This window comes from Mastomys coucha, unplaced genomic scaffold, assembly GCF_008632895.1.
Source record: "Mastomys coucha isolate ucsf_1 unplaced genomic scaffold, UCSF_Mcou_1 pScaffold8, whole genome shotgun sequence".
NCBI lineage: Eukaryota > Metazoa > Chordata > Mammalia > Rodentia > Muridae > Mastomys > Mastomys coucha.
The window spans coordinates 5,603,272-5,618,175 of NW_022196914.1; the positions used below are offsets into that span (position 1 = coordinate 5,603,272).

The 14,904-nt window shown below is 36.3% G+C and overlaps 1 protein-coding gene across 3 annotated transcripts in view; it reads left to right on the forward strand.

The window, feature by feature from the left end:
- Positions 1–14,904, forward strand: part of Lmbrd2 (LMBR1 domain containing 2) — a 65,519-nt gene that overhangs the window by 34,999 nt on the left and 15,616 nt on the right. For all 3 annotated transcript variants that reach the window (XM_031360536.1, XM_031360538.1, XM_031360537.1), the window contains exons 10-16: positions 1,654–1,835; positions 2,327–2,460; positions 4,057–4,162; positions 4,992–5,089; positions 9,016–9,119; positions 10,414–10,460; positions 13,096–13,201. In XM_031360536.1, coding sequence (XP_031216396.1) covers positions 1,654–1,835; positions 2,327–2,460; positions 4,057–4,162; positions 4,992–5,089; positions 9,016–9,119; positions 10,414–10,460; positions 13,096–13,201 — 777 coding nt within the window. The remainder of the gene's footprint in view (positions 1–1,653; positions 1,836–2,326; positions 2,461–4,056; positions 4,163–4,991; positions 5,090–9,015; positions 9,120–10,413; positions 10,461–13,095; positions 13,202–14,904) is intronic.

The window sequence follows — 14,904 nt, forward strand, 5'->3', positions numbered from 1 at the left end:
TTACATATTTTAAAAGTATTTATATACCCAAAAGAAATGTAGACAATTAAATTGGAAGGGGATTTGTAAGAGAACAACAAAGAGTAAGACTGAGTGGTTTGCTTGACGTTTGTAACTCTTTTATCAAGTTACCACAGTAAGAGCCAAGATTTTAAGCTCTACTAAATACAAAACAAACAAACAAAAGCACTTTATATATTTATGTTCATTTAAGAAAATATTAGTAGTGATGTATTATTTTGAAATATACAGTTAATATGTTTGGAGTTATTTAAAACATATATTGAGAAAAACGTACTTATTTTCAGTATTGCTGTAGACAAGCATCTACATAAGTCTATTAAATTGTTACTTTATATCATACAACTTTTATAATACTCATTTTTATTGTTATAATATTTTTTAATTTTTAAAGAATATGACAAAAAAGATATTGTAGGTATTGAAGTGGGGGCTTCTGGGAGGAGTTTGGGTACAAAAGGAAAACAAGAATGTGATTTAATTCTATTTACTTAAAATATGTTTTTAAATGTTAACAAATTCCGGTAAATTGAAATCATGTAACTTTTCTCATTATACTGCAACAAAACTTTAAAAAGAAAAAAAAAGAAAAATTGCCATTGTTAGCAATAAAACATTTAGGAAAGGCTCTGGGAATGAGGCATTGGGTTAAAGGGAGGACTAGAAGATGAACTCGTTAGAAGAGAGGAGATGAAGACAATGAGAGAAGAAAGAAATACCTGCATGGATGTTCAAATAGGCATTATGTGGAGGCAGTGAGCCTGAATCTTAGCTTTCCAATAGATAAGGTGAAAGTGTAGCCTTAATGCAAGCTGTGACTCAGTGGTGGATGATATCTTCAGCACACACTAGCCCTAGGTTCAGTCTTCAGTGGGAGGGAGGGTGGGTGGGATTCAGACCTAATAAAACCAGAATTTCACCAACTGTTCTCATATACCCATGCTCTTTATATGTTAACACTTAAGTAATTTCCTTTTTCTTTTTTCTACATACATTTTTTTCCTTAATCTTTCAGAGATTTCCATATATGAGGCCTTTTGTCCCTTGGTAATTTCAGTCTATACTTTCTAAAAATTCAGCTACTCAAGTGTAACTCGAAAATAATTAGAAAATTAACATTAATAATTTACTTTTATACCTTATATATTATGTCATATTTAAACTTAGTTATGACAGGGATATTTTTTCAAAAAAGAAATAAAGCGCACATAGTGTATTTTATATTTCATAGTTGTCATATTTCTTAGTCTTTTTAAACTGGACCCAGATTTTCAGTCCTATGTATTTTATTCTCTGTGTGTTTTATAACATTGATGTTTATGGTCAGCTCGTTCTTTGCTGAATGTCCCCAAATTGAAGTTTGCTGTATCCTCGTGATTAGACACAGCTTATGTACCATTTGCTGGAATACCACAAAGGTGATATCATGCTCTCCCCAGTGCATCAGAGCAGGAAGCACATGGCTATCAGTTTCTACACCACTGTTGATCTTTGCCTAGGGTCATGCCTGTTTTTCTACTGTGAAGTTGCTTTTTTCTCTGTATTGTCTGATTTGCTGCTACTTTGAAAGACTATAAATACTTTATACTGATTTAGTTTTCCTAATTGTATTTTTTTTTTTTTATTTTCCAGAGTGGTACTGGGAATGCCTTTTGCGTCCATGGTTTCACAGGACCCTTGCTGTGGTGTTGTCTATCTTCTCTGTGATTGTTGTGTGGTCAGAGTGTACCTTCTTTAGCACAACTCCTGTCTTATCCCTTTTTGCAGTATTCATACAGCTGGCAGAAAAAACATACAATTATATTTATATTGAGGTCAGTTTTTTCATATCAGTCGTAAATATATATTTGTTTATGCACACGCTTTAACTGCTGTATCTTTTCTCATGTTTCTTCTAGTAAGAGTGAGAGTAGATTTCTACAGTGCTATTATGATGCAGGCTTCCAAAACAGCGCATCAGTTCATGCAGACTTTAAAAACTTAGAGCTGAAAATGAATGAAAAAGCATAGGACAGTATAGGACACCCATTCATTGAGGTTGCTTTGGCCCCCTGTTGTCAGGGCAACTCTGCACCTTACTATCTTCATTAGAGTTGTCAGGGAATAGTTAAATAGGCTCTAGGATGTTGAACTGGTTAAAATGTACAGTTTTGTCTTCATAATTTCCTTTTTCCTATAAAAACCACAGTATTGTGGTATTTATATTTTAGAACATCAGTAAATGTAGCTGAGGATGAGTGATAATTCTTCTGACAGTAAATAAAGTAATAAAGTCGTAAATCAAATTTTAACTGTTTTTTTCCAGATTGCTTGCTTCCTTTCCATCTTCTTCTTAAGTATCTGTGTTTATTCTACTGTGTTCAGGATTCGCGTATTTAACTACTACTACTTGGCTTCACATCATCAGACTGATGCTTACAGTCTTCTTTTCAGTGGCATGTAAGTAGAACTGAGCGTGGGAAAAAGAAATGTCTCCATCTTGCATAACAATTATAGATCTTTTATTTCTTGTTCATGGATGTTGTATGAACATATATTGCTGTGAGCTAACTGTTCTATGTATATATTAGATAGGTAACATATATATGTGTATATGTATGTGTGTGTGTGTGTGTGTGTGTGTGTGTGTGTGTGTGTGTATGGATATTTGCTGATTACCAGCTAAGTTCTGCCTTTAAATTTATGGTAAATTAAGAATGATATGTTAGGAGTGAAAAAGACAATGAGCCTAAATTTACCAATTTGCGACTTGGTATATGAACAATTGAGAATTTAGAGGCTAAGTCAGATTTAAAGACTGTGCTGAAAGTCGGCGGCCTGCCTAAGACTAAAAGTTCGAAGGACATTAAGAAAACCATTTATTTCCTAGAAAAATTTACAGGAATGGTTTCAGCTACACTAGCTTGGCTCTCCAGGCTTTTTATTATTATTCAGGTATATTAAGTATTTTTAATATATATAATAGACTAGACTCAGGGAAATTCAAAGTAATATCTGGTATAAAAATTTTGTCTTATAAAAATATCAAAACCACCACTGTGTTAGTTTTTTGTGACTGTTACAAAACCTGACAAAAACAACTTAGGGGAAGAAATATTTATCATGTCTAATGGTTTCAAAGACTTTAGTCTAGCATTACTTGCTATTGTTTTGGACAAGAAGTGAGGCTACACGTGGAAGAAGAATATATTGGAGCAGAGTTATCTACTAGGCACACTAGCAGGACCCCAAATATGCTGTCTTTTGTTCATACCTCCTAGAGGTGACTTGCTTCTTTTAGCTTGGCCCTCCCTCCTAAAAGAGCCAACCACTGAAGATGAACTCTCAATACATAAGCCTATGGAGGTCATGTCATATATGAAGTATATTTAAACTATAACAAGAGTTTTCAGAAAGTTACAGATACACCATATAACTCTCCTCAAGCTTCTCATCATAGTGACAACTGTCTGTAGTTGCTATACAACATCAAACTTAGGAACTATATTAGCACTATATTAACAGCACTGTAGACTTTAGCTAGTTCTTAGATTTTCATCCACTTGATATGCAGACTACTACAGCTATCACTACCAACATAGAGAGCTTCCTCTTAACCACAAAACACTCTTGTCACTATCTCCTCCTTATATTTAAATCTTTTAATTCTTCTAGCCTCTAATTCTCCAACCCTAGCTATGTAAACTCCTCATTTTATACTTGATCTTAGCCAGAATGCTGAAATCAGGCACCCTGAGTCTATAGTTAGTTATATAAGCACTCATGTTCTTAAGGGAAATGTGATTAATAGGATTTCAGAATGTGTCCCTAGTAAGGGCAGTTTACATGGAGAATTCAAACTATTGTTTTACTTGAATGAATATAATTGAAATGTGTATGTGTATATGTATATATACATTTATATGTATAGTCTGCAAATAGATGAAAATAATAGTTACAATGATCTGAAATGTTTTAATACATTTCACTATAATGTAAATTGTATTTTGTTGTATTCAAAATATATATGTTGGTGCTTTTAAATGTTTATTGTAGGTTATTTTGCCGTTTGACTCCTCCTTTATGTCTTAACTTCTTGGGATTGACCCATATGGATTCATCCATCTCCCACCAGAATACCCAGCCAACTGCATATACATCTGTAAGTATGATTCTTTTTTTTTTTTTTTTAAACTGTAGTCAAGGCTGGCCTTGAACTTTTTTTTTTTTTTAAGATTTATTTATTTCATGTATATGAGTATATGTAGATGAGCAGATAGTTGGGAGCCTTCATCTGGTTGTTGGGAATTGGTAGGCCCCCGCTGGCTCAGGCCCAATGTACTTACTATAAATAAGTACACTATAGCTGTCTTCAGACACACCAGAAGAGGGTGTCAGATCTCATTACGGGTGGTTGTGAGCCACCATGTGGTTGCTGGGATTTGATCTCAGGACCTTTGGAAGAGCAGTCCATGCTCTTAACCACTGAGCCATCTTGCCAGCCCATAAGTATGGTTCTTTAGGTTCCTTGTCTATGTAAGATGTTGTTATGAGTCATCTTCTATTGTCAATAGAAAATCTGTGTAGCACATTGAAATCCTTTTTAATCACTCAAGCTTTCTCTTAAAGGTTATATATGTAATTACTAATGATTGGGTTAAAGTAATTTTCCTTTTAGAATTTAAGAAAAATTTGTTTATTTAGATTACTTAGATGAGTAGCATCAAAACCTGCTTCATAGTAGCATTAGCATTTATATGTATAATCTAAATGCATATGGTTTTATAATAGTTATAAAATGCTAGATTTCTTTAGAAGAAAGCTTAAACAGGAAGAAAGCTTAAGAAATTCATACCACTTAGTACTTTGATTCTAAATTTTGAAAAGTCAAATTTGTTGATGTAACTTCCTATGGGTAAATTTTCTAATAATGGAAAGGAGGGAATTAATATATGGAACTCTGCTGACTTAACTCTTCTCTTGCTCTTCAGATCATGGGTTCCATGAAAGTTTTATCCTTTATTGCAGATGGATTCTATATATATTATCCTATGTTGGTAGTAATTCTCTGCATTGCTACATATTTTAGGTAAGAAATTTAACATTACCTTTTTCTCATACTCTTAGTTGGATATAGATATCCCTTTCCCTTAAAGGTCTTTTGAGTACTTACTAGCTTGGTTTTAGTTATTTGTGTTTTAGGAGGTTTGGGGAGCTAGGACAGTTTGAAGGGCCTTTTTGAGTAGTTGAGTCAGGTTCTCCATCTGCAGGTAGTTCAAAGAATAGCGAAGTGGAACGATTCTGTTGCAGTTATATAGGCTATAGAGTGATAAGATTAACTATTTGATGGGAGCTCCTCAGTTTTGGGCTGCAGCACTGCAAGCATGTCTAGCTTCTTTCTAATAACATAAGTTAGTCTTTGGGCTTATTCCATATTGTTGCTGGGTTTTTAAATCCTGCAGATGCTAGTCAGGTGAGGAGCAGTTATAATTAAGCTGTGTATATGTAGTTGGAATAAAAATACTTCTCTGCTTAGAAGATGCACAGCCTGCTCTTTTTCTGAGCCTAGAGAACATTATAGAAATTTGGCAAAGGTAAGGTTTAAAAGGGTTAAGGCTATTAACAATAATGAGCTCATTCCAGCCATGTTACCTACATAAGACTTATTATACAAAATCAAGCCAGCGATAGTGACTGCAGAGATGAGAATTGATCTCCAGGCCCCATCGCTTCCTGAGGAGCACTCGACAGTTGATAAGTGCTCTGGAAGGGGAGACATTTTTCTTTGAGGCTAAGGAATGTTTCCTGTGTTCCAGTGGCTGGCCCTACATCCATGCAAGTATGGAAAACACTCACTGGACTTAGTGGATTCTTTTTAAGAAAAAGATGCAAAGTTAAGGGAGGAGGTATTAGGAAGAATGGGGACAGTTGGAGGGGGAAATAGGGATTATATGTAATCATATTCATTATATACATGTATGAAATTCTCAAGACAAAAGGATATAGTTGCCTTAGCACCGTGTCTCTCTTTCTCATTCCTCACTCTCATACCTCTTCAGCCTTTCTTACTGCTTCAGTGTCCCAACACATGATAGATATCACTTTCATAAAAATATTTCATTAATATAAATTAATTTGCTTTTCTAATAAAAGTAAGTTTTAGTAACTTTGGTGTAAATCTTATATTATTTGTGCATAAATATAAATAACATTAGCATACTAATATTAGAATGTTTAAATAAATTCTCCACTAAGTTACATTTTTTACTTTTTGATAAATAAAATAGCTAAAAGATTATAATTTAAAATAAGACTGTTAGATGAGCATGGTGGCACATGTCTGTAATTTCAGGGCTTTGTAGGCTAAGACTGAGATCCCAAGTTCAAAGTAAGCATCAGCTATATAGCAAATAACATGCTTCAAGAGCAAAAATATATGAAATAAAGTGTAGTAAGATTAAAAATATTAATATGAATTGACACTAAAATTATTGTTTTGAGTTTTTCCTCAAAGGTGGAAAAAGCATTAGCAGACTTTATATATTTAATGCTGTGTTGTTTATTTGTTTACTCATTTAATAATTTAATGAACTTGGCCCATGGAACCATAATAGAACATACTGAACTTTTATAAGTACATTTTTTCATGTTAGTTTTCATATTTACAATATTAAGATTTTGAGATGAAATAGCCCTGTGGCTCAAAATAATATAAATTAGAATAATGCTGTGCCAAATATAAAATCCTAATATAAGAAATCAGAAAAATAATTATAGAAAAACAATCATTGTAGGCCTGGAGATGTAGCACAATATTGTGGTGTTGCCTAGAATGCCTAGTACTCTGGGTTTTATCACACACACACACACACACACACACACACACACACACACACACACACACACACACACACACACTCATGCTGTTGTCTGAGGCGTGGAACAGCCGGAGCTTGTTCGGTGCTGGTACAGTGAGACCAGGGACTGTGGGTTTCCCAGGCTCTTGGACACCTAGGCACCTTTTCGGAAGAGCTGAGAATGGAGTTGGGACACGTGGGCTGGATCTAGCCTGGGCCAGAGGGGGAAAGCGGGGAGCTCCGGCTGGTCCCGCAGGTGAGAGTCCTTGGCTTGATTGGCTTGGGCTTGGTGGCAGTCATGGCTGGGAGTACAGAGATGCAGCTAATGACAGGGGCCTGGTACCTGGGAAAAGGCAAAGCTCCTACTGTCCTTTCACAGGCTCCTGGGCTTTTAGCCTTGGCTCAGCTGGGGACCACGTAACCGTTCAAGGTCACACACACACATACACCAGCAAAGGAAGAAAAGAAGCATTAAAGGTTTCTTTCTAAGCTGAGAATGATATATACTGTAAATAGGCAGCAGGGCAATTCTGCCTTTTGAGAGCAGTCTGAGCTACACAGTGAACTTTAGGTTCTAATTGAGTCTGTTTCAAAGAAAGGAAGAGCTTTCCTCAAAGCCATACACATAGTCTTCTTTCATAACAACAATATTCTGAGTTAGCCAGATATTTACACATTTCTTAATGTAAATCAGATTTTCATTTTAACTGTTGTTTTTCTTTACACACACACACACATACACACACTTCTTTCTCCAGTTCTTCAAATGATAAACATGTTTATAAGTTACTATAAAATAATTAAATATGAGTGAATTGTCTGATCCATGTAGGATCTTTTTTGGTGGGGCCAGGGGTGGGAAGGAGAGGTGTTCAAGACTATGTTTCTCTGTGTAGCCCTGGCTGTCCTGGTCAGAGATCCACCTACCTCTGCCTCCCAAGTGCTGGGATTAAAGGCATGCATCACCACTGCCTAGTGTCACAGTAGGATATTAACAGTATACACTGTGTTTATCCATATATTGCTTCCTCCCTTGTATACCATGTTTTTAAGGTACTCTTGTCCTCTATGACAATCAGATTTAAATGTCTAATAAGATTTCAAATAATTACCCTCCAGATAAGATATAATCCTTTACAGTGTATAGGAGAAAAAATTCAATTCTTGAGTGAAAAAAAACCCATAACATTAAAATCTACATAATTAAGATTTTTGTTAGCTAAGCAGGGTGTCCCAAGCTTGAAATTAGCGAACTCGGAAGGCTGAGGGAGGAGGGTCACTATGAGTGTGAGGCCCACCTATTCTAATATAGTGAATTCTAGGACAGCCTGAACTTCAGAGTGACACCAGGTCTCAGAAACCAAAAGATCATCTAAATAAAAAAATCTCTACATATACAAGATGCTGATTTTATTAATTATTTTACTCATTTTTTTAAAGATTTTATTTATTTTATGTGTATGAGTATACTGTAGCTGTCTTCAGACACACCAAAAGAGGGCATGGGATCCCATTAAAGATGATTGTGAGCCACCATGTGGTTGCTGGGATTTGAACTCAGCACCTCTAGAAGAGCAGTCAGTGCTCTTGACCTCTGAGCTGTCTCTCCAGCCCTCATTTATTGTTTTTAAGACAGAGTTCCACTGTGTAGCCTTTGCTGTCCTGGAACTCACCTCTGCCTCTAGAGTGCAGGGATTAAAGGCATGTATCACCACTGCCCATGGAAATGCTGATTTTGTATGCACACTTCAGTATTAAAACTACTCTGAATATTTAAAAAGAACACAATGATTTTGTTACAGCCATCATGTAGCAGTACAGGAAGCCTTTCTCTGCTGAGTGAGAAATGCAGTATAACATTTGATTGTTTAGTTTTTAGACAGTTTCACTGTAACATCAGCTGGCTTTGAACCCATGACAATCCTGCCTCAGGCTCCCAGATATTGGGATTATAGGCATGAAGCTTCATATGTATCTAGACATAAGTGTTGTAAAAAGAAAGTAAGAAGGACCTTGTGAAGAGTGGCTAGTTGCATTGCTATGCAGTCTGCTATTACTGAGTCATGGTTTCTCTGGGGCTGACAATGGTAAAGAACAATTTATCAAAATATTTACAAAATGGAATAATACTTATTGTTTTGAAATCTGCTTCTATTAGTTTGGGCACCCGTTGTTTGAATCTGCTTGGTTTCCAGCAGTTCATGGGAGATAATGATATGACATCAGATCTAGTTGATGAAGGAAAAGAATTAATCAGACGAGGTAAGATTTGTTATCTTACAATAAATAAAAGGGCAATTTTAAGTGCTAAGACTCAAATACAAAAGGAATGAGTGCAAAATATGTATATGATTTTATTCTACCGTAGGTGGTTTAACCTAAAAAAACCCTATGTCCCGTTTTCTTCACAAAAATATTTGAAAATATAATGTAGGGTTTATTGTGAAGAAATTCTGTAGCATACATTAGTAGTGAATCTGCAACTAGATAATAAGCATTTGATTTATGGTCTTGGACTTTGTGTTAATCAGCCTTCTGACAATGTGACAAAATAACTGGGATAGCTTGCAAGGAGGAAAGACAGCTTACTTTACTTCAACATCTAAGTGACTTTAGTCTGTGATTACTTGCCTTTTGACCAGCACAGTGTATCATTGCAGAGAGCAAGCCAGTTTATCACATAGAAGCAGTCAGGGACTAAGGAAGAGGCTATGGTCCCAGTGGTATCTTCAGTCTACCCCAGTGATTTAACTTCCTTCCCTTTGGCCCTGCCTTCCCAAGGCTCCAGCACCAAAAGAAGACAGCCTTTGGCCAGAACTTCAAGGAAAATACAAGGTCTGAGCCATAATGGATTGGTTTTGTCTGTTTTGAAGCGTATTTGCCAAGTTCTATGCAACTATAAAGCTCATTAACTTAAAGAGTTAATAGTTTGCTGCTATGTGCAAAGTCACTCAAACTTTTTTCTCTTGGAATATAATGATCATTGATAAGAGAATGAGAGTACTATTAAAATACATAGAGCTTTCCTAAAGCCCATTCACAAAGAACATGTATTATGTTTTCTTTTGTTCACTTGCTGGTAAGATGAGTGAAAACCTTGATTTGGGGATGTTGCTTCTTCATCTCCAGAATCCAGCCCTCACATGCTTTCCAAAGAAGTAGTGTCTATTTCATGTGATAATTCTGTATTTGGCATAGAAACCCTGTCCTAATATTGATAAGAATGGTAAGCTGGAAGGTACTGAGAGAATGGCTGTCACAATCTGTAGACTCTATCTTAAGACTGCACATACAATCCACAGAGCTTATATGAGAGCAGAATTATACAGAAAGTATAAACTTAGAAGAAAAGTCCAAAAGAGAATAGAAGCGACAGAAAAACAAATCGCAGATCACCAAAAGGAAGAACATTTTACTAAAGACAGGCAGACGGGCTCCAAAGCTTTACAAAACAGGAATCTGAAGTAGGTTGTGGATACTGTAGTCTGCTCTTGCTTTGGTGGCTTTGTTTTGATGAAACTTATACTAAGTTTGAGGCCATTTTTCTTGTCTTTAGAGAAAAGAAAAAGGCAAAGGCAAGAGGAAGGTGAAAATAGAAGAAGAGTAAGTATGATAGTTTATTAAATTGCTGCTAACCGTGAAGTATCTCATAAACACTGTAAGACTCTTACTTGGAGTAAATAGTTAACAGATGAGAAAATATAGGTAAAGGGCATTTTCTTTTCCCTTTAATGTGGATGAGTGTTTTGCCTGAGTGTATTTCTTTGTACCATGTGCACCACTGGTGTCCAGAGTACGTGGAAATGCATTTGGGTCTCCTAGAACTGAATTACAGATGGCCAGGAATGCAATCCTGGTCACTTGGAAGAACAGCAAGTACTCTTAACCACTAAACTATATATCTCCAGCCCTGGGTGTATTTTTAAAGAAGGGAACATTTTAAGACTTTTACATACACACGTTCTAGGTATCCTGTCAGATTGGGTCCAGTATCCATCAGTTTGTTGACTAAACTATATATACAATGACTAAGTAAATTTACATGGTCTTATTGATAATGTCGTTTAGGTTGCTTTAAAGTCATTATGGTTTTTTTCTAATATGACATTTGTATTTTCATCTTTAATGTCTTTATTCCTCCATTTTCTGAGGCAAATCTTTGAGAGAGTGGGGAAAAATGAGAAAAGAAAATCTATTCACAATTTCTAAAACTTTTTAATGTTGATGTTTGTAACTGTAATTCAGGGATGGGGTTTCTTCTCCCCTTTTGCTCCCAAATAATTGCAGAGTGCTTCTATGCCCACTCTTTAAAAAATATTTATTTATTTATTTTTAGAGGGCCTGAAACTCACTACATAGACCAGGATGGCCTAGCACTTACTGGAGATCTATTTGTCTCTGTGCTGGGTTTAGCTCCTGAATGAATGACATAGAGACCTGATATTTTTATTAACAAGCTGCAAGCACTAAGCTGGGCAGGATCTGAGCTATTCTGATCCAGTTATGCTGCCTACTTCCCAGCCATGTGGTCCTTTACCTGGATCTGAGTCTTGCCCTGGTTCACTTAGGTCCGCATGTGTCCTCATGGCTGCTCTGCCATTGTGACCTCATGGCAAATCCTGGTCCATCCACATGGTCTCTCCACCTTTCTTCTGTCCCTATCTCTCCTCCCCTTCTTCTGGCCCTCTTTTCCCTGAGACGCCCAGACTGGGATCAGAAGTCCTGCCCTATTCTCTTCTCTTCTGCCCAACTAATTGGCTGATCATCTCTTTATTAATCAATCATTGGTGATGGGAAACAATCTTTTCATAACATTTAGACCAACGATGCTTGACCGTGCCAATGTCCGGACTATAACCAGATGTCTGGGCATAGAGATCAGCATCTGAATATACAGTGCACAAAACCATCTACCAACAGATATATTTACCCTGAAAAGTACTTAAGAGATGTCATAGTTGTCAGTATATTCTACCATAGGCCATATAAAAGGAGACTTGTATATTTGGTATTGTAGCCCATGCCTTTAATCCCAGCACAGAGACAAATAGATCTCAGTGAGTGCTAGACCATTCTGGACTACATAGCAAGTTCCAGGCCTACTAGTGAGACTCTTTTCTCAAAATAAATATTTTTAAAAGATAGATTTGTTCTTTATTTCACAATTAGAACCAAAAGTAGACATTACTAGAAATAGATTTTGCCTTCTATTAGGACAGTTCTTCTCAACCTGTGGGGGGTTGAACAGTTCTTTCACAGAGGTTACATATCAGATATCCTGCATATCAGATATTTGCATTGTGATTCATAACAGTAGTAAAATTACAGTTTTGAAGTAGCAGTGAAATTAATTTTATGGTTGGGAATTACCATAACACGAGGAACTGTGTTAAAAGGTCTTAGCATTAGGAAGGTTGAAAACCACTGTATTAGAATTTCTAACTTTGGGCTGGAGAGATGGCTCAGCGGTTAAGAGCACTGACTGCTCTTTCAGAGGTCCTGAGTTCAATTCCCAGCAACCACATGGTACATCACAACCATCTGTAATGAGATCTGACGCCCTCTTCTGGTGTGTCTAAAGAAAGCAATGGTGTACTCATATTCATAAAATAAATAAATAAATAAATAAATCTTTAAAAAAAGAACTAATAACTTCTAATAACTTCTATAATTTACCAGAATTGTAACAGACTTAACTACATAAACATAAAAAAATATATATATTCAGAATTTCCAAAGTACCTGGCATGAACAAATGGCTTGTATAAAACATGGAATAGGTGCTCTCAAATGACCATTTCAGTTAGATAGGTATAAGGTATAGAATGTTACCTAATGAGATCATACTGTCTTCCATGGTAACTCATAAGTCTGTGTGTGTGTGAGTCACAGTCTTGCGTACAGCTTTTAATTTTTACCAAAAATGACTTATCAGATCGCTAGTATTTATACCTTGCTCAAGTAAAAGAAGGTTTTTAACAGCTTATAACTTTTGTATGGTCAGAGTAAGCTTACTATTATTATATTTTTAAGTTTTAGTTATAATAATAAGTAAATACAATCATAGCCAGCAAAATGTTTTTGTTAAAAATTAAAGGTGATAAAAATTGATTTTAAAGGTATTATTAAAATTATACTGACTTCTAATGAATTTCTAATGAAAAATGGTTATACTACTTTGCATCTAGACTGTTGACAGTATAACATTTGCTATATTTCGATTGGATTTCTGCTCTAGGAGTGGAAAGAACGTTATGGACACAACAGAGAGGATTCTACTCGGAACAGAAACGTTCATCCTGATCCCAAAGAGTCAAATTTCTCAGACACTACTACCAATTGGTGTAAGTACCTTATTTCCTAGTTTGCTTAGGAATTTTTAAATGTTTGCATTGTATAGAAACCAAAATCATACCATCTGTCATCACAAACATTTCTACACTGCTTCCCTTTATCATCTAGTGTGTACAAGGAAGGGGAAATGGTATACCAGGTAAGTGATTGTGTTATTCCAAGGTGTGTTTATTTTCCCTATTTTTACCTTGATGGTTTTTGTCCTTTTCCACTAGTTGATGTAGGTTATTCATTTATCTTTATAAGAATTGGCTAACTCATACTGAAGTGCTTTCCCATGTATATAGTGAGAGAAAAATAAATTTCTTGTCCCCAGGATGTTTATAATTTAGAGAAGTACTAAAGTTAGATACAAGTCCTCTAGCACTGGTGTGAGTTAAGAAACCTGTGTAGCACTGACCCTGTACTGATGTGAAGAAGAAACAAACCCATTGACCTAGGGAAGACACTAGGAACCCTGTCTTCGCACAGGACTTTACACTGTGTAGCAGGCAAAGTTTTATCTTTGGGGAAGATGAGATATTGGTAAGGAGCTGTACTGCTGAGGCTTCTGTTAAGAGGGTTCTGCCTGAGGGTAAAGATGAAGCAGGAAATCTGAGCATCCTTCCATATCTACTCATTTCTACAGAAACAGTGTGCTGGTAGAGAAGGAAGGTACATTCCTAATTATCTGAAAGCAGAAAACAAATACCAGAAACATTCCTCTGTGTTGAGGCCTTCTAGAAAACTGAAATCTGTAGTAGCTGAAGGGAACTAAAACAGAGTCTAAATCACAGGAAGTACATTAGGTTAATTCAGTCCTCCAACATTGATGACCCTATAGAAAGGTGTGCCCCATTCTGAGCATAACTGTTATTTAGCTTAACTTCTGTATTCATTTAAATGAAATGTCTAGTCTTTAACAAGAAATTCTGAGATATATAAGGAAATAAAGTATAAGCCATCTTTAAAATATGAAAGCCTAAAAGTGCCTCAAGTATTAGAATTATCAGACAGATTATTTGTAGAAATAACTAATTAGTATGTTTATTTTATTTTTTTGTTAGATATTTTCTTTATTTACATTTAAAATGATATCTCCTCTCGTGGTTATCCCTCTGAAGCAAAATAAAACAAAACAAAACAAAAACCAAACCCTGTTTCCTCCCCCCTTCCCCTGCTCACTAATCCACCCTCTCCCACTTCCTGGCCTTGACATTCCCCTACACGGGGGCTTAGAACCTTCCCAGGACCAAGGGCCTCTCCTCCCATTGATGACCAACTAGGCCATTCTCTGCTATACATATGCTGCTGGAGCCATGAGTCCCACAATGTGAGTTCTTTGGTTGATGGTTTAGTCCCTGGGAGCTCTGAGGGTACTAGTTATTTCATATTGTTGTTTGTCCTAAGATGCTGCAAACCCTTTAGCTCCTTGGGTCCTTTCTCTAGCTCCTTCATTGGGGACCCTGTGCTCAGTCCAATAGATGGTTGTGAGTGTCTACTTCTGTATTAGTCGGGCACTGTCAGAGCTTCTCCGGAGACAGCTATATCAGGCTCCTGTCAGTCAGCACTTGCTGACATCCACAATAGTGTCTGGGTTTGATGATTGAATATGGGAAGGATTCCCAGGTGGAGCAGTCTCTGATTTGTCCTTCCTTCAGTCTCTGCTCCATAGTTTGTCTCTGCAACTCCTTAGATGGGTATTTTGTTCCCC